The sequence below is a fragment of the Sarcophilus harrisii genome, chromosome 5 (genome assembly GCF_902635505.1).
Source record: "Sarcophilus harrisii chromosome 5, mSarHar1.11, whole genome shotgun sequence".
Taxonomy (NCBI): Eukaryota; Metazoa; Chordata; class Mammalia; order Dasyuromorphia; family Dasyuridae; genus Sarcophilus; species Sarcophilus harrisii.
The window spans coordinates 207,460,512-207,480,783 of record NC_045430.1 but is presented as its reverse complement, the minus strand read 5'-3'; the positions used below and the strand labels follow the sequence as shown (position 1 = coordinate 207,480,783).

The 20,272-nt window shown below is 34.1% G+C and overlaps 1 protein-coding gene across 4 annotated transcripts in view; it reads left to right on the top strand.

The window, feature by feature from the left end:
* LMBR1 (limb development membrane protein 1) overlaps window positions 1–20,272 on the top strand; it is a 178,735-nt gene that overhangs the window by 23,602 nt on the left and 134,861 nt on the right. For 3 of the 4 annotated variants that reach the window (XM_031939546.1, XM_031939545.1, XM_031939547.1), the window contains exons 2-3: window positions 11,822–11,894; window positions 16,420–16,459. In XM_031939546.1, coding sequence (XP_031795406.1) covers window positions 11,822–11,894; window positions 16,420–16,459 — 113 coding nt within the window. Of the gene's footprint in view, window positions 1–11,821; window positions 11,895–16,419; window positions 16,460–17,864; window positions 18,137–20,272 lie in introns of those variants that run through there. The other variant, XM_031939548.1, reaches the window with a different exon arrangement.

The following is a 20,272-nucleotide window of genomic DNA, read 5'->3' as shown; positions in this document are numbered from 1 at the left end:
AAAAAAAACCCCAAGCAAGTAAACAACCAAAAAATCGAAAATACTATGTTCCGATCCACATTCAGTTCCCATAGTCCTCTTTCTGGATGCAGATGGCTCTATCACAAGTCTATTGGAATTGGGCTGAATCACCTCATTGTTGAAAAGAGCCAACTCTGTCAGAGTTAATCATCACATAATCTTGTTGCTGCTGTGCACAGTATTCTCTTGGTTCTACTCACTACTTGTTTCAGTTCATGTCTCTCCAGGTCTTTTTGAAATCATCGCGATAATCGTTTCTTATAGAACAATAATATTTCATAACATTCATGAACCATAATTTATTCAGTCATTCCCCATCTGATGGTTTAATTTAGATTTAGATACATTTTTACTCAGAGGGATGAGCAGAAATTTTCACTTAATGTCTGAACCATCTTGTGTTTAGTGATTCCATTTCTTTCCAAAGTATCAGATTATTGCCTCATCCTGTAAAGTTTGGGCCTCTTGGGTTGGGTTGGGTTCTAGTCTTTAAATTAGTTGAGGCTTCTATTCATCATCTCTAAATTGCTTTCCTTCTTTCTGCTTTTCTTTTGTTTTAGTGGAAATCTTCATTTGTCATAAAATTATGCAGGAAGAAAAAATATTTTTGTTCTGTTCTGGTTTACTACAAGCTGCTGCTTTTTGCTGCTTTTGGCTTTTCAATGCTCTTAAATTCATGTAAGCAACAGTTGAATATTCCTGCTTTGGACCCCAACTATTCCTCAGCTTCTAGGTAGATTTGTATTTCCTGGCTCCTTTTCTATCACTGTGATTACAGTTGATGAATATGTATTTAAGTTAAGTAGGTATAATGTGCTTTGCTGCTTGTTTTTTGTGAAACCACTTTGTCTTCTCCAAATTCATTTTTAAGGCTGTTAGTATGGATTCCTCGACAGTTGATATAATTTTTCTTGGAGCTTTGGGTTTACATTGGCAAATGAAATGGGACCAATGCAAAATATTATAACTTACTTTGATTTGGTGGGCATTGACTCCATAATTATGAAATTTGTTGAAAAAAAGTTTTTGGCATTTGATGAGAAAAGCCTACTAAATTACCTCAATTTAATTTTTCATATACTCTTAAAATGTACTGATGGGATAACTTTATTGTAAATAGCTTAAAGTATTGGTTTACTAATTTTTACTAAAGCAAAGTCTTCTATGAAGTTGAGAAGAAGCAAATAATTTTATACTTATTTTCAAGGAAGGGAAATTTATATAACTTAGGATATGTTGAAAATCATAGTGTATCCATTATGTTGGCTTTTAATCTTGAACTCATATATACTGTATCACATCATGTGATCATACATATAAATTAAGATTTTTTTTTCTACTGAAACAACCCCTTTTATTTAGAGTATGGAAAAAAAATTGGATGAAAATATTTTAGTTACTGGAAATGGATTTGACATGAAATAGAAATCTACATTTTTGTCATGTCTTTACTCATTTTCCTATATCTTCCTTATCTTTAGTAAACTGTATTTATTATTAACCTTATAACCTTATTCTTTCTTATTTGCCATTAGACTTGTCTTCACATTTGCAACTCAAATCTTTTTGGTTTTTCCCCTATATCTAACTGGATAGCAGCCAGATTTTCTTCTAAATAGTGTCAGTTTATATTGTAGCATTTTTCAGATGTAACTATTTCCTAGACTTTGTTTTCTTTTACTTTGTCTTTAAATATATGGCCACTGTGTTCTTTTTGTAAAATTTTTTTAATACTTAGATTCAGGAGACAATATATGTGTATGTATATAAACAGATACATACATGTATACACATAAACATTGCAAAGTATGGGTAGAAAATTTATCTCTCTGGATATATTAGCATCTAGTAACAGGGAGGAAATCATTTTCTTCCTCCGTTTTTGTGAAAATTTGTTATTTTACAGAGGAACATACTGATGTATCTGTAGTCTGTTACATTCTGACAAATTTCTCCATAATCCTAAATTATCATGTTCTTAGAGAAGCACTATAAAATACTTTGACATAATAGCAAAGTCCAGGAGAGGGGGAAGACTTCATGGGAAAGAGTAAATTCTGTTTTTGCTTATGTTGAATTTGAGACAGTTTGAAATGTCAAAAGGAATTGGTGACTTCATCTCTGTAAGGGGACTAGAGCTAGATAATAATAACACAATCTATAGATTATTTTGCAGAGAGATAATTGAAGTTGTGTAAGCTGAAGAGATTACCAAATGAAAGATTGAGAGTAAAACGAGAAAATGGTCCAGATCAAAGCCTTGGGGAGGGGGTACTTAAATTTAGTGGATGTGACATTGATGATCTAGTATAAGAGACTAAGAAAGGAATATTCAAACAGGAGAAGAACCAAGAGAGAGTAGAGTTATTAAAATCCTTAGAGAAGAGTGCACCCAGGAGGAGGGGTGATAACCATGTTGGATGTTGCATCTAAGTGAGGGTTTTTTTTAAAGATCAGGGAGACTTGGATATTTTTGTAGGTTGTAGTAGAAGGAATCAGTAGATGGGAAGAGACTGAATATTTGAAAGAGGGTGGGGGTGATTATGGAGGGGAATGGGATCAAGAGTGCTTGAAGTGGGGTTGGCTTTGGCAAGCAGAAGGGCCTTAGAGAGTGGTGTGGAAGAGAATGTGGGGGATGATGCCAGTGTAATGTGAGAAGGCAAGAAGTGGAGAGTGTAGGGGAGTGAGAGTTTGGGATAGCTATGGTGGGAGTGATGAGGTTTACATTTGGTGTACCCAAATGAAATTAGGGTTTCTGGTGGTCAGGGAATTAAATGAGGTCTAGTGGCAGGTTCGTAGTTCAGGGAGTCAAATGGAGCTCCCCTGTAATTCCTTTAGATTTGGCACAAGGGTAGGGAGTTTTGAGGATTCCCTTTCTGGCAGCGCAAGAGTCCCCTGTAAAGGAATTTACAGACCCGAAAACCTAGATTGATAAAAGAGGTTTTTTTATGGAGGGAAGTAAGGTTAAAGTCTAGTTAAGGAAATGGGTGAGGGTAAAGAGAGATTGGTACTGGAAACAGTATACCAGTGGGCAGAAGCTCCTAGGGGTGCCAAGAGGGCTGGCATGTTTGGAACCTCTGTGAAGAGAGGACTCCAGTTTGGCTCTTTTATAATGAGAAATTTAGCTAAAGGGGGCCCGTTGGTGGAGTCCCAAGTTGGCTCAGATCCCATGGGGCTGTGAGAGCCCAAGTTGGCTCAGATCTGGTGGGGGCTGGGACAAGCCCAGATCTCCTATTGGAATTCAAAAGGGGTGCTTTTGACCAGGATTTGTGAATCAAAGGTCCTAGCTGCTTGAATTGATAATGCATCAGCCTGGAGGGGCTGGGATCAATCTGAATCCCAAATCAATTTGAAAGGATCACAAATCAGTTTCTTAAAGGGCCACAACCCGCTTCACGAGGGCCACACCATGGAATACAGGGGACAGAATATGACATGGCTGGTGCTCAAGTGCAAGGCTTTCATCTCTCAGCTTTAGTTTCCTCTTAGACACATTAAGGATAAGACTCCCTCTTAGGGTGGATGTAAAAGAAATATTTTGAAACCCTTAAAAACTCTATTTAAATGAGTTAGTTATTATTTCTAGTCATATGAAAAGATGCTCCAAGTCATTATTAATCAGAGAAATGCAAATTAAGACAACTCTAAGATACCACTACACACCTGTCAGATTGGCTAAGATGACAGGAAAAATAATAATGATTGTTGGAGGGGATGCGGAAAACTGGGACATTGATGCATTGTTGGTGGAGTTGTGAACGAATCCAACCATTCTGAGAGAGTAGTTTGGAACTATGCTCAAAAAGTTATCAAACTGTGCATACCCTTTGATCCAGCAGTGTTACTACTGGGATTATATCCCAAAGAGATTATAAAGAAGGAAAGGGACCTGTATGTGCACGAATGTTTGTGGCAGCCCTTTTGTAGTGGCTAAAACTGGAAACTGAATGGATGTCCATCAGTTGGAGAATGGCTGAATAAATTGTGGTATATGAATATTATGGAATATTACTGTTCTGTAAGAAATGACCAACAGGATAATTTCAGAAAGGCCTGGAGAGACTTACACGAACTGATGCTGAGTGAAATGAGCAGGACCAGGAGATCATTATATACTTCAACAATAATACTATATGATGACCAGTTCTGATGGACCAGGGCATCCTCAGCAACAAGATCAACCAAATCATTTCTAATGGAGCAGTAATGAACTGAGCTAGCTATGCCCAGAAAAAGAACTCTGGGAGATGACTAAAACCATTACATTGAATTCCCAATCCCTATATTTATGCCCACCTGCATTTTTGATTTCCTTCACAAGCTAATTGTACAATATTTCAGAGTCTGATTCTTTTTGTACAGCAAAATAACGTTTTGGTCATGTATACTTATTGTATGTCTAATTTATATTTTAATATATTTAACATCTACTGGTCATCCTGCCATCTAGGGGAGGGGGTGGGAGGGTAAGAGGTGAAAAATTGGAACAAGAGGTTTGACAATTGTTAATGCTGTAAAGTTACCCATGTATATATCCTGTAAATAAAAGGCTATTAAATTAAAAAAAAAAAAAGAAAAAGAAAAAAAAATTAAATGAGTTAGTTATAAACATTAGTTGTTTAAGCTTACCTCCTTAAGACATTGAAAATAAGAATAGATCACCAGAAAATTCTGGTAATTTACCAGAATTAAAACAACAACAAAAAAACCAATGAAAAGAAATGACAATTTACTTTAGTGACTGACTATTCTAGATGAGAAGATGAATTAGGAAATAGCAAATATAACTGCCAAAGGCTTTAGAGTGTTTGGAGCCTATCTATTTTTAGCAACCCCCCTTTCTCCCCACACTATGTGCATATTTCTTTATCATCACCTTTCCCCTCTTAACTTTAACTGTGGTGGCATATTGTCAGTCAACTGGCATTTATTAAGTGCCCATTATATGCCAGGTACTGTGGTAAGCTCTTGGAATACAAAGAAATGCAAAAATCTTTAGTAGACCCTGATTTAGAGTCAAGAAGACCAAGCCTGGGTTTCCACCTGCTTTCACAGACTTATTAGCTATATGATCCTGGACAATCCTGAAACATCAGAGGATAGATTTGATGGCTTTTAAGGGTTTCCTCAATTTGTAAATCTATGTTCCTAAGAAGTTATATACAACTGAAAGTTTTTTTTTTTTTGTTTGTGGTATTAACATCTCATTTATTGACTTATAATGGTGATCTTTTTTCTCCCATCAAAGATGATTCTTTCTAATCTAGTTCTACACAGAGTCTTTCTAATTTCCTCTCTTCAAACATGTCTTACTTTTTCAATCTGTTTGTTTCATCTCTGTTGAAGCTTTATGTGATCAGTATAAATCACCAAGATTTGTGTTTTTTATTAAATTTTATTTTTATCACTGAATAAAATCTATTACTCTTCTCTCAACCACTTTGTAACCCTAATTTGTTTATGATGCATCTTTTTAAAAAAAAAATTAAATTTTTTTTTTTTCGCAATCAGGTACCCACTTAAAGTTTATCCTGATAAGAAGATCTGGGATATACTTTATCTTATCTAATTTCTTCCAAATTGCTTTCTATTTTTCTAAGCAATTTTTATTAATTAATGTTCCCTTACACTGGTAGCTGGGATCTTTGGGTTTATCAAATACTAGGCTACTCTTTTTATTTACTTCAGTATGTTGTGTACATAACCTGCTTCACTGATAAACTGCTTTTAATCTGTACTAAGTTGATGATGAGATGAGGCATTGACAGCTTTGACAGATTCTTGACAGCTCAATAGAAGTGAGAACTGGGACTTATTTCTATTGCTATTAGTTTTGTGCCTAGCAGTTACAGAATGTTTGTTGTTTACTGCCTCAAGTAGTAAGTTACAATCTAACTCTGCATGTGGGAAAGTGCAGATGGGCATTTCTCATCAGGCTGTCTACCAGATTGTTTAAAATGTTTTGTTAATGTATTTGGAAGTTGCATTGTAGGTTTTTTTGTATAGATTTTGCAGATATGTATAATCTGTAAAATGTCAGTGGAGCTATTTATCCAGTTTATGAATTTACTCTCTGCATGACTCTGGGAAAATACCTTAATAAATACCTCTGAACTTCAGTTTCCTTATCTAAAATAAGGCAGGGATTTAAAAAAAAAAGTCTATAAGATCCATCTCCTGTAGTTGTAAGGACCAGGCTTCATAAACATTAAAGTGCTATAGAAACCTGAATTGTTACTGTTGTTATTGTTACTACAGTTCTGTAAATAGTATTAATAAAATAGATAGTATTTGCTGTGGATAATTATCAAAAGTTATATGCTTATGTTTCCTGTTAGAATTAAAAACAAAACAACACAATTTCTTTGCTTTACATTTCTGGAAAATTTTAGATATTTTTTGGGAGGAATCTCTGAAAATAATGTATACTGAATACAGTTCTCTTAGGGGAAAAATCATAATTATGGTGGGATATGTATAAATGAGTTTTGGTTCCTTGGCAAAGGAAAGAGTGCTGAATTTGCAGTCAAATTCTGGCTTTGAATCTTGGTTCTCCCATTTACTAAGCAGAGTGATACTGAGCAAGCCACTTTTCATTTCTGGCCCTTAGGTTGTTCATCTGCAAAATGAAGTATTAAGCTAAGTGAACTTTAAGGTCCTTTTCATTCTAGATCCTTTTGAGGAATTTAACTTCTATAATATTTTAAAGTGTGAATTGGAGAGAAAATAAGGCTTTATATTGGTAGATCTCTCTTTTTAATGGACTTTTATGAATGTACTCAAAAAATGAACTTCATAAAGGTTCATATTTTGCTTTTCATGAGCAATAACTCCTTTATTTTTAAAGTTCTGGTAGGTAGGTCTGAGAAAATCTATTTCACCTAATTGTCAACTCAGAATTGCCACCTTGTGGCAAACAAATTAACTGCTAGCTTCCCAGTTTTAAAACAAGCCTTTCTGTAAAGGCCAAGGAGAAAAAAGCTCCTTAAAAAACAAAAACAAAAACTTCCAGGATGTGTTGTGTCTCACACAGAAATTCCAAACTAGGAATTACTTGCACATTAAATTTTTCTTTATGCCAATTTAAAAATTGATTTAATTTTTGTTATTGAGATATATGACTTAGTATTTCTTTTTTAAATTGTTGGTTTAGGTAATACAATTCATTTGACTTGAGAATCTGACTGCCTGAGGTTACCTTGTCAAAATAGAAGAAGTCTCTTCTTGTAACACTTTAGATGATGAAGACACTGCAAATAATGTGTTTTCTTTAAGGATACTCAGCATTCCAAATTATTTGTTCATTTGGTCAACAGTTCCTCTGGCCATTATCAAATATATTCCACCAGTTCTTTTTTAGAAAAGGAAATTTTGGTTACATCTTTTTTAGTTGACTACCATTTGTAAACTTTATATTACTTATCATTTTAGAAAATATGCATATTCATATGCTACCATATACCAGAGAAATTATGAAAGAGATAATTTGTTGAATCAATTCAGAGGCCTATTTCCTTTTTTCTGGGCATTGAGTGACTGGCACTTCTTAGGCAATAAGTCCTTTAGTTTCTACCTGAAAGTCTTGATGGCTGATTTTTCTCAAAATAGAATTAAGTGATCAGATATTCTAAACAGACAAATGGAGGACATCTTTTATTGAAACAAGTTAAAAATATAAACCTCTTATTTTACCTTAATCCTATTTTGAATCCTATTGAATGATTGGTACAATCAGTACAAAGTCATCTGAAAAAATGAGTATCTGTTTGGAAGAATTAAATTCAAATTAAAAGAGAAGCTGGTTACAGTTAGAAATGATTAAGGCTACTTAAGCCTTTCTACAAAATCTGATAGTTCAATTAAACGGAAAACATCTTTTTGTTGTTGTTGTTGTTGTTTCTTATTTATTTATTTATTTTATATTTTCCCCAGTTACATTTAAAACAATTTTTTTTGCTTTATTTTTTTTTTTAAACTTTCACATTCCAGATTCTCTCTCCCTTATCCCCACCCCTCATATCCATTAAGAAACCACATGTGAAGTTATGAAAAAATATTTCTATATAAATCATTGTTGTGAAAAACATAATCTCCCACCCTAATAAAAAAAAACTCAAGAAAAATATTTTCTAAAATAAAATATATGATTAAATCTGTATTCAGATACAATCAGTTGCTTCTCTGGGTGTGGATAGGATTTTTCATCATCAGTTCTTCAGAGTAGTTGTGGATCACACTGTACTGCTGAGAATAGCAAAGTCATTCACAGATGGTCATTCCTGAACATTACTATTACTTTGTTTACAATACATTTCACATTGCTTGAGTTAATGAAGAACTTTCTAGGTTGTTTTTTTTTTTTTTTTTGAATAATTATAACTTTTTATTGACAGAACCCATGCCTAGGTAATTTTTTACAACATTATCCCTTGCATTCACTTCTCTTCCGACTTTTCCCCTCCTTCCCTCCACCCCCTCCCCCAGATGGCAAGTAGTCCTATACATGTTAAATATGTCACAATATAGCCTAGATACAATATATGTGTGCAGAACCGAACAGTTCTCTTGTTGTACAGGAAGAATTGGATTCAGAAGGTAAAAAATAACCTGGGAAGAAAAACAAAAGTATAGACAGTTTACATTCATTTCCCAGTGTTCTGTTCTTTTGGGTGTAGCTGCTTCTGTCCATCATTGATCAATTGAAACTGAGTTAGATCTTCTCTTTGTCGAAGAAATCCACTTCCATCAGAATACATCCTCATACAGTAGTGTTGTTGAAGTATATAATGATCTGCTAGTTCTGCTCATTTCACTTAGCATCAGTTCATCTAAGTCTCTCAAAGCCTCTCTGTATTCATCCTGCTGGTCATTTCTTACAGAACAGTAATATTCCATAATATTCATATACCACAATTTATTCAGCCATTCTCCAGTTGATGGGCATTCATTCATTTTCCAGTTTCTAGCCACTACAACAAACAGGGCTGCCACAAACATTTTGGCACATACAGGTCCCTTAGTATCTTTTTGGGATATAAGCCCAGTAGTAACACTGCTGTGGATCAAAAGGTATGCACAGTTTGATAACTTTTTGAGCATAGTCTCTCTAGAATGGCTGGATATATTCACAATTCCACCAGCAGTGTATTAGTGTCCCTGTTTTCCCACATCCCCTCCAACATTCCTCATTATCTTTACTAGTTTTTTTTTTTTTTTTAAAGAGCATTCTGCTCATCACCTAAAGGGAAAGCATTTTGCAGAAAATGGCATGAGTAGTAATCAAATTCTTATACATAAAAAAAAAAAATTGGTCCTCACTGACATACAAATATTCCAATTACATGTTCAGATTGAAAGTCAGTGATATTGATGGTCAGCATAAGTTGAAGAAGAAAATCACTTTAAAATTTAAATTTATTCATCTTTTGCTTTTTATATCACCTTCATTTCTAAGTATACTTGTCATATTAGAAAGCCATTCTTTCTAACAAAAAAGTAGGAAGGAAACAAGCTATTCAACAAAACTAATCAAGACATTAACCAAGTCAGACAGAATGTGTAGTGTTTTACACTCATAATTCCCTACATCAACAAATGAGAGTGAAACATTTATTTTTTCTTCTGTTTTTCAGGGCTAAACATGCTTATTATAGTTAAACTAGAGTTTTGTTGTTATCTTTAAATTTATATTATTGTCATTATGCAGATTGTTTTTCTGCTTACTTTATTTTGCATCTATTCATATATATTTTATTATGCTTCTTTTTATTCTTGAGATAGAGACAAAGAAACAGGAAAAAAAGAGTGAGATGGAGTCACCATAGGGGAGAACTATTATCATTCCTGATGTTCAGTGATTTCAGAATTATTATGCCCATTGATGGATACTTTAAGAATACAATACACAAAAGACTAAAATGCTTGTAGATATTAGTGGGCTTAGTATCCAAATTTTACATGATATGTGGTATTCAAATATATTAAATTAGCCTTATTAAGAATGAGATTAAGAATGAGAAACACTATGTTTACATAACTGCTTTGTTATGTAAAACAAAGCAGGAGAAAGTAGGTTGCTGATTTTTCTTCTCTAATATCTTCTAAATAATATCAATTTCTCAATGAATTCAGAGAAAACAAAGAAGAAAAGAAGCTAGAAAGGCTTCATTCTGAACTTTATCATTACTAGTTAAGAGTCCAGTGGAGACTGATGACATTTATAGAAATTATTGTGGTTTACAATAACAAGTATCTGTTGAGGGATATGAAGTAGTATTTTTAGTATCCTTAGTTTGACAATTTGGAGAATTACAAACAAATTGGAGGTAAGAGAAAACTTACTTTTATGTGGTGATTTTACTACTTTTTATCTCTCTCTTGAGGAGCATGGAACAGTGGAAAAGGCCCTGTAAATGAAAAGATTAAGCATCTACTATGTGTACCTGGTACTGTGCTTAAAAAAGAACTAGAGATACAAAGAAAAGAGAAGTCAATCTGTTCTTGAGGAATTCGGAGCAAATGGACTTGACAATCTGAAAACAGTTATGTACGAACAAGATGTATACAGGTTAAATGAGAAATAGCAGAAAGCCTGGACTCTAATTTTGGACTTGTATTATTAGCTTTGTGACTTTATGGTCTTCTGATCTTCAATTTTCTCATTTGAAAAATATAGATTGTGATGACCGCGTATTTTAAAATCAACCGGAATCAGGAATTCAGGTTAAGGGAAAATCTTCAATCTTTATTCTCAGTAGAGGTGAAGAAGGATTGGAGGTGAAGGGGGGGATCACAATTGCAATGTGTGCAGCTGCAACAGGAAGCCAGCCAGAAATCTCTCCCCGCCTCTCTTCCTGCCCCTCTGCCTCCACCCACCAAAATCGTCATTTCCTATACAACACATCAGGACTTGCACAAAGAGTGGGCCGGGGCTATTCTTTCTCCAAGCATATATATTAATAGAGTATGGTCCAATTAATATTTAACCTCACGTGCTTGGACCTCAGTGTATCAACTTGAGCTTCAGCCCATTACAATAGATAATAGTTTAGGATACAAAAATAATCTACTAGCCTACCGACTTAAGTACTCCAGAAATATAGATTCTTATTATATGTTTAGAATTTAAATTATAAATTTTAAAGAGCATCAAATTGTCACATGAATGAAACCAGGATGGTAATAGCTCACATTAACATTCTCTTAACGTAATACTTAGAAAAAACAAGTTTTTGAGATACCTTTTGTTTTTAATATCATAGTCATCTCCAGATATACTTTTCTTATTGTAATAAGGAGAAAGTAAAACTAATAGATGACAGGTTTGTTAGTATGTGTGAAATTATGTACTTATAATTAATTAATTCGCTACCAAAATGTCCTTTGGGGCATTATAGTAATCATTCATTGATCATTATAATTCTTTTTAGTGTTGTTCTCATTTATATTATTGCTATTATCTGTATTAATCTGTTTCTGCTTACTTTATATCTTCATCATATGTTTTCCCATTTCTTTCTCAGTTTCTCATATTCATCATTTTGATAATATCCCATAATACCAGTGTTCCATAGTTTGTTCAAACATTTGATTTGTCAGGCAATTCCCTACTTTGGTTCTAATTTTTTTTTTTCAATCACAAAAACTGTTGCTATGTTTCAAAAATAACAATTTCAATTATTGACCTTATCTTCTACTTAAATATTTTTAATCATTTGAAGTTGTTTTAAAAACTTTTATTGTGGGCATTATTTTGGAGATTTACGTACTAACCTGGTAATCTGTTAAATTTTTTTTTCAGATATGCTTTCTTCTGTTTGCTGTTCTCTACATTGTTTCATACTTCATCATCACAAGGTACAAGAGGAAATCAGGCAAGTGGAAGTGCTTTTAACTTAAATTTTTCATTCTTGTGCCTAATCATTATGAGTATGGAACACTAAATATAGTTATAATACTTAAGCATTCTGATATATTAAATAGATTTATAATTGGCATTTTTTAATATCATTAAAGATAGCTTAAGGCGTTTAGTAAATTGTTATGAGGAAAACAAGCTGATAGCAGAGTTTCAACTCTGCATGTTTCTGCTATATCTATGGTATACTGAGTATCAAATAAATACCTTCCATCTATAATTTAATTGGAAATGAGCTTTCTGAGATTGGCTGTGATCTGGGTTCAACTATTCTTCTTTGCATATCCAAATTCTAAGTATCCTTTAAGTCTTAGATGATATTCTATTTCTTTTGTGAAGTATCTTTGCTGACTACTGTTGCTGCTGCTGTTGCTGCTGCTATTACTACCACTACTTGGAGATGTTTTCTTTTTCCATTTCCATAGATCTGTTTTTTAAGGAGTTCTCTAGATAATTTCTGTGTTTCATTTCCTTTGCCCATTTTTCTTCTCTTAAGACCCTTTTTGAATTTTTTAAAGATATTCTTGTGAGATGGAGACCAACTAATATTGTCCATTGAGGCTTCATCTGGAGGTGTTTTGTCTTTGTTTTCAGGGTTTGAGGTCTGTTCTTCCTTGTCTCCATAAAATCTATCTGTGGTCAGGGCTCTTTTTGCTTTTTTGCTCATTTTTAAAGATTGAGGTCTTTTTAGGCAAAGAGGAATTTATCCTAAATTTCCCCCAGAGAACACAGCTTCATGCTACCCTGGGGCCACTGCTGCCACCTCCACTGGTTTCCTTCCTTCCTGGGCTGGGTAGGTGGGGTCAAGTCTTGTGTTATTCTGCATTCAGGGGCTTACTATTTGCCTTCTGAAGTTGCATTGGAGATCTCACAGCTAGTCTACTGATCCACTAGCTTCTGAACCAGGACAGAGTAGCCAACACTGCTGTATTTTGGCTAAGAGCTTCTCAGGAGATTCTCCAGTTGTGCCAATTCTACTTCCCTGGATCCCTGTGCTACACCTGTGCTGGGCTGCCTCCTTCCCACTCTACCCCCTCATGCCTGATTAAAACAGACCTTTCCTGAAGTTCTTCCAAAATATCTTCTGCTAGAAATTAGTTACATTCCAAATATTTGTGCGTTCTGTCACTCCAAAACCAGTCCAAAGGCATGATCTGATGTTGAGCTGAGGGAAGCTAGGAAGAACTCAAAGACCTGTCTGCTCTCTGCCATCTTGGCTCCATCCTTGACTACTATACTTGTAAGAATATAATTTCTTTTCTCTGAAGCCTCAAAGCACTAATAGTAGTTCCCAAACTTTTAAAATATTAAGACCTCTGTTTAAAATTGAATGTTTTGTGGAACCTACCTGTTAGTAGTTGTAATAATAATGGATGCTGATGGAGAAAGTAAATAATGACATGAAGCTACTATGAATCCAGTAATACTTTTAAATGAAGTATTTTCTTAGCTATAATAACATCTGTATACATTTGAAAAACAGTAACCTATATATATGTTGAAATATTCCATCCTAAGAAGTTATTTTTGCTTATTTGTGAATTTGCCAATGAAATCTACGGGCCTTTGTTGTAATTCTGCTACCCAAAATAAGAGAACTACTCTTTTATATCACAAAATTTAGTGGTTTTAAAAAAATATATTCTTTATTAATAATTATGAATATTTTTTCTTTTTCCTACATATGTATCATCATTGTAACAGACATATAAAGCCTTTGAAGTTGGGGATCATATTTTCTTACTTTCAATGTAACAATACATTTATAATAGCAAATAATTAATTTGTATATGACAGTTTAAAGTATGCAAAACAGCATACTTTTACTATTTCATTTGTGTATCACAGAACATTAATAAGTAGATGATTCGGATAAGGAACTGGATGGAGATAAGGATGATCTAGATGGTGAATTCCCTATACCAAAGCTGATCTACATCTTCTTTATAACTTATGGCCTTAGAAGGCCTTGGGGCCTTTAGAGGCTAAGTGACTTATTCTAGGGTCACCAAGCCAGTATGTGTCATGAGTAGGACTGGAATCTCAATCTTTTTTGTTTGGATCTCTCTTAATACCATGCTGCAGAGGTACAACCAGTACTATCCCTATTTTATAGCTGAAAAAACTGACATTTATCAGTCAAGTAATTTGTACTTGGTCACCTGCTTAGTAAATATCTCAGCTAAGGTTTGAACCCAGGTCTTCCTGATTTCATTGTTAGCATTTTTTTCCATTATAGATTTATAATATCTAGCATGATCTTGGGCTTGTGAATGTCCTATAAATATTTATTAATTAAGTATATATCCTTCATTTATGTTGATCTTGATGTGAATGATTTCTTTCCATTGAAGTTTCTGTTGTCTTGCCATGGAAAAAGCCCCGACCTTGGAGTCAGGAAACTTGGATTCAAATCTAGGCTCTGACATTTACTTGCTATATAACCTTAGTTACTCACACAACATCTCTGAACCTCAATTTCCTCATCTGTAAAATTTGCACAATGATATTTTACCTTCCTACTCAACATGGTTGCTGGGAGGAAAGTGTTTTTTAAGCCTTAAAACTATTATTTTCCTAGTGTGGGTACTGTTGTGGTTCTATAGTTGTCTCCCGTACTGAGCCAATTGGAAAGCTTTGTAGACTTTTCAGTTTAATTAACACTTTGAAGACCTGCAGATCAAAGTTGGTTAGCTGGTGATAGGTTTAAAATGCTGCAGCTTGGCTGTTTGAGGCACAAATTGACTCTTGTGAAGAAACTTCTTTGATGACCCTAGTTTCCATTTCATCATTGGAGTAAAAAAACATTAGAGAGGACTACTATGCAAAATAATAACTTTCATTTTTCTTGTGCTTAAAGCTCTCACAAAAGGCTTTCCTGTTAATTGTTAATTGTTCTCTTCAAATTTTGGTTTTCCCCATGTAGCTCTCCATCCTTGTCTATGCTTTTCAGTACTGACTGTATCTGTACTCAAACCCAAGCAATGCACTAACGAATCCTGCAGGGCTTCACACTGCTTCTGGTTCTATCACCATTATTTGACAAACACTCCTCTTTTGAAGCTTCTAGCCTCATGTCATGGTGATGGTTATCTACGTGCTCCTAGCTCATTCTTTCTCAAGCAGTTCTATACTCAGCTAATTTGCTTTCTTCTCCTCCCCAACTCCTGTAGTTCTGGTAGACTTTCATGATGATGAATAAAGATAATCTTTATCTTTCAGATCCTAACTGAAATTCCTACTCCTTTCCATCTCCCTTAACTACACATGAATAAAGTCACACTCTGAGTCTCACCATTACCTGTATTTTATTTTCTTATATTCCTCTTTTTGAGCACCATCTTTTTATCAGAAGCTTTCCCTGTGCCTGTCCTTTCTAAAGCTATTTGCATTAATTTTGTTTACCAGTTTCTCTCTCCTTCAATACTTTATCAAGGTCATTCATCATTCCTTCTTTAATTTCATTTTCTTCCTTTCCCTATCTTGACTATCTTGACTTCCCAATTTAACACTGCTTGTTCCTTGTTAGCCTCCCATTACCATTTTCTTCTTCACAGGCTTCTGAATAGAGCTGGAGTATCATGCTGATGTTATCTAAGGCTGGTATTTAATGCAACCAGGTAGTCCTTTTATTCTTTCCTAATGGATTAACTATAACACTCCCCACACAATCTATTCCAAATTTTCTCTCTTTAGATTTCCCATATCACTCTTGCCCTCCCTTAGCTAAGGAGCTCAACTTTTCCTTTTCTAAGAAAATTGAGATCACTCTCTTTTCCCTTCATTTAAAAAATTCTTGATATTATTCCATAGTTACTTCTCTTTCCTTCAATTTCTGATAATGAGGTGACCCTTTCCTTTATTGAAATCCTTCTCTTTATGTGTGCCCTCAATAACATCTACTACAATAGTTTGCCTCTTCAATTACCTGTCTCTTGCTCTAATTATTAACTTTTCTCAATTCCTTTAGACAGCTTCCTTCTACAGTGGATAGAGCCCTGAGCATGAAGCAACCTAATTTCAGACTCCTACCAGTTATATTGCCTTGGGCAAATCACTTAAGCTCTGTTTTCCTCAGTTTTCTCAACTGTAAATTAGAGATAATTATAGCATCTATTTTATAGGGTTGTGATAATCAAATGAGATAACATTTGCAAAGTGCTTAGCAAAATGCCTGGCATATAGTAGCTGCTTAATAAGTGCTTATTCCTTCTCCTTAATCTGTCTTCTACCTCTACCAGAGCCTTGTTGCCCACAGTAGATACCATTCCTTAGTTTTACTAGGCAGCATAATTTACTGTTCTATCTGATGTAAACATACTGAAGTTAGGTCTATGCTCAATCAAAAGCAGTGGATATTTGAAAATCAGTATTTATGTAATAATTCTTCATGTTCATATTTTCTTATTGTAGTATATTACAAATGCAGCTATTTTGAGAAATAAAAGAAAGCTAAAATATTTTTCAAAATATTTTTGCAGATGAACAGGAAGATGAAGATGCCATAGTCAACAGAATTTCGTATGTATATTCAGATTTCCTGATTTTGTTGGATATATTGTAAATGAGAAATAAGCCAAACTTTCTTAAGCCAATAATCTGGCTGTCTTCTCTATGACTGTGTTCTTCCTATCTTTCTGTCTTTACTTTGGTTACCTTCAGATTTACTCACTGAAAAGGAATTTCTAGAAGGCCAATACTGAGATTTCCTTTTTTTAGAGAAAATAAAAAGATTATTTACTCTTTTATATTGACATAACTATTCTGATTTAAATGTTAACTGAAGTATTAAGTTAAATAGACAAGCCCAGGTAATATGCAGGAATTTAGTGTTCAACAAGTATTTTCACTCAAGTTCATTAGTGAATGTATAAAAAATTTTAAACTCAAATATAAGATATGATTGCTTAAATTAGTAGATTAACACAGTGCATTGTTATGTACATGGAAGTTTCTGTTTTTATTTCTTGTATGAAAGTTCCTTCCTGGTTGGAAGATTTAAAGTAATTGCATCTGGGCCACAGACAAAATAAGACCACATTTTAAATCATAAATATAAAATGCACCTGGCTGTAACGATAGCACATATAACAAAGTGGTAAGAGAATGTCATCTGGAGTTGTGAAAATTTAATCAAAATGGGTTTAAAGTATAAAAAAAACAAGAAGAAACTTGTCTATAAGTTTCCACCATATATGATTCCCATAGAGAATTACTACAATGAGGGAAGAAGTAGCAGTTGAGAAATTTGAATGTCAACAGGGATGAACTCTCAGAAAGGTGGTGATGCATGAGTGTTTAGACTGTGGGTAATAAGAAAAATGAACTAGAAATCCTAATGTAGTGAAGCAAATTTGACCTCATGATATCAGAAAAATTTGAGGTGAGAATTATACATGAAATATGGCTTTGGAAAGGCATACTTTATTCATAAAGAACAAAATAGGTTAAAAAGGAGGGAGAGTTGTGTGTTTGTATGAGGAGATACAGCAGGGAAACGTGGTGGAGAACACTTGGATAAAGACAAGTAGAATGGAGGACAAAAGCAAGTATCTTCATGATAAAAGCATCATATACTAAAGCAATCATAAACTTGGCCCAAAGTCAACATGGAATTTTAGTTAGCTTGACATCTATTGTAGCCCTCTTTCCAGAGTAGAGCAGTTATTAATGTCTTTATTTACCTTACTGGCTATTTACTACTTCAGAGGTAGAGGATCCAACAAGGGAAAATTCATTTCTGGATCTAATTCTCATTGATAAGAAAGAACTTATTTCTGGGGTGGCACTGAAAGGATTTCTCTTAGAAGTTGAGAGTACTCATTTACCATTGCCATTCTATTAGGAATATGATTGGAAAAGTGGAAGGGGGATAGTATTTTAATCGCCAAACAGAAGATTTTGTATTTGTTCTTGGAGGTGATAGGAGTCTCAGGATAGTCTTGGTTGGAAAATGATCTTCAGAGGCTACAGAGAAAAGATGGTTGGAATCCCATGGCTTCCAGTTTTACAGGACAAGTTGGCCCAGGAAAGATGGAGGGTTCTCAAGAATGAAATTCTGAAGCTACAGATAAGCAATTCTAATGAAGAAGAGAGTTTTCTAAAGAGATTACTGTGGATACATCGAGCAAGTACCCCCTAACTTGGATTGGATTTTAAAAGAACACTGTCCAGAAAAGGAAGTAAAAGTAGATGACAGTAAGTAAAGTAGCATTTATTAAGAGCTTACCATGTGCTAGGCAGTGTGCTATGCATTGGAGATAGAAAACAAAATGAAACTTTCTACTCATGAGTCTTATAAGACTTGTGTCAGTAGTGCTAAAGCAAAGAATGAGATGAAACTATAAGGAAAGCTAGGGAAAAGGACTTTTTAAAGTTACTTTGAGCAAAAGAGAAGGACCAAAGGCGAGAAAAAGAATCACTGTTTCAGGTATATAGGACAGTCACAATGGAAACTGGATAGAAGGAGATCCTTCAGCTATTAATTTACTCTCTTTTCTCGAAGGAAAATGAATTTTGGATGGGAGAGGACAGAACCCAAGTGGATAATAGACAGTTTTTATTCAAGAAAAGTGGATAGTAAGAGATTACCTAGCTGCTTGATTTTGAGTTAACTTACTTCACCTATCTCATCTATATTCTTGGATACTAAAAGAATTAGTAATTGTCAAGCCACTATTGTTTGTATTTGAAACATCATGAAAAATGAGAAAGATACCACAGGACTTATGGTGAATGGCAGATGTCCCCATTTTTAGAAAAGAGGTTTTTTATTTTATGTTTTTTTTAATAATAGCTTTTTAATTTCAAAATACACATAAATATAGTTTTCAACATTCAGTCTTGCAAAACTTTGTGTTCTAAATTTTTTCTCCTCTCTTCCCCTGACCTCCCTCCCTTAAACAGCAAGTAATCCTATATATATATTAAACATGTGCAATTCTTCTATAAGTATTTCCACATTTATCGTGCTACACAAGACAAATCAGATCAAAAAGGAAAAAGAAAAAAAAAAAGCAAGCAAACAGCAACAACAACAAAAGTTGAAGATACTATTAATTTTGTGATTGTGGTGATGGTGGTTTTTTGTGACACAAATGAGGTTAAGTGACTTGTCCAGGATCACACAGCTAGTTGAGTATTAAGTGTCCAAGTCCAGAATTTGAACTCAGGACCTCCTGACTCCAGGAGGGAATCCCTTGCACCAGCTAGCTGCTTCTGGTTAACGTTTTCTTCTCAGGGACATTCATGCTTCCAGTATTGCCTGAAAGAGCTCAGGGTTCCTAATAAGGCAAGCATCTTCCCTCTCTGGAAATTCTTACCTTTCAAGTTACAGTCCTCCAATCTTAACGTATTGCCTTGGATTCTTCATGCCACTCTTCTCCCAACCCAAGACAAGGGAAAGGGATTTAGGGTTGTAGAAGAAATACAGATGCTAAAGTATAAAATGCTGTTGTATACTTCCCCAATCAAACTTAAACTTTTGTCAGTTACTTCTTATGTTTAATTCTGAGAATCTTTTTATTGAGGTCTTACTGTGACATCTCAGTTAGAATATAGTATTAAAAGAGATGTGAAAATTAAAAGAGTGAAATCTAGAAGAGCAAGTAATAATGATAAAGAACCAATGTGGTTTCATCAAAAATAGTTTATACTTAATTTTTTTTAGATAGTTACTTGACTGCTAAGTCTAGATTTAGATTTTTACTTATTCAGCAAAAACATTTGATGAAATTTCCTGTAGGTAGCATTTGTAGAGACTAAATAAATGGAGAGAGATAAGCTTAGTTGGATGGGTTTGGAACTAGTTGAACATAGTTTGAGAATGGTCATTAAGAGTAGGTATTAGCTTGGAAAGAGATCTCTTAGCATGCCACTGGAGGCATTTTATATTTGGCTTTTTGCTGTGTAGAATTCTTCACTAGTTATTTGGAAGAAGGCATACATAGATTGTATGATGATCAAATTTTAAGGGAAGGATTGTTAATAGAATTGCAAAGGCAGTATTCAAAAAGATTTTTGAGTGGTTAGAACTTTGAGCCAAATATAACAAAATGACATTTAAAAGAGGTAAAGTCTTATATTTGCGATCCAACAATAAATTTTACAAGAGCAAGATGGAGATATGGTGGGATAGAAGTTCATATGAAAAAAATTCTAAGAACTTTAGTGGACTAAAGGCTTAAGATTTGGTACCATTGTGATGTGGCAGCCAAGAAAATTAGTGTGTGTGTGTACACACATATATAAAATGAGATGACAGAAGTGATAATCTTCCTATGTTCTTCCTGATAAGCCAATATTTGGAGTATTGTATTGAATACTGGGTAGTAG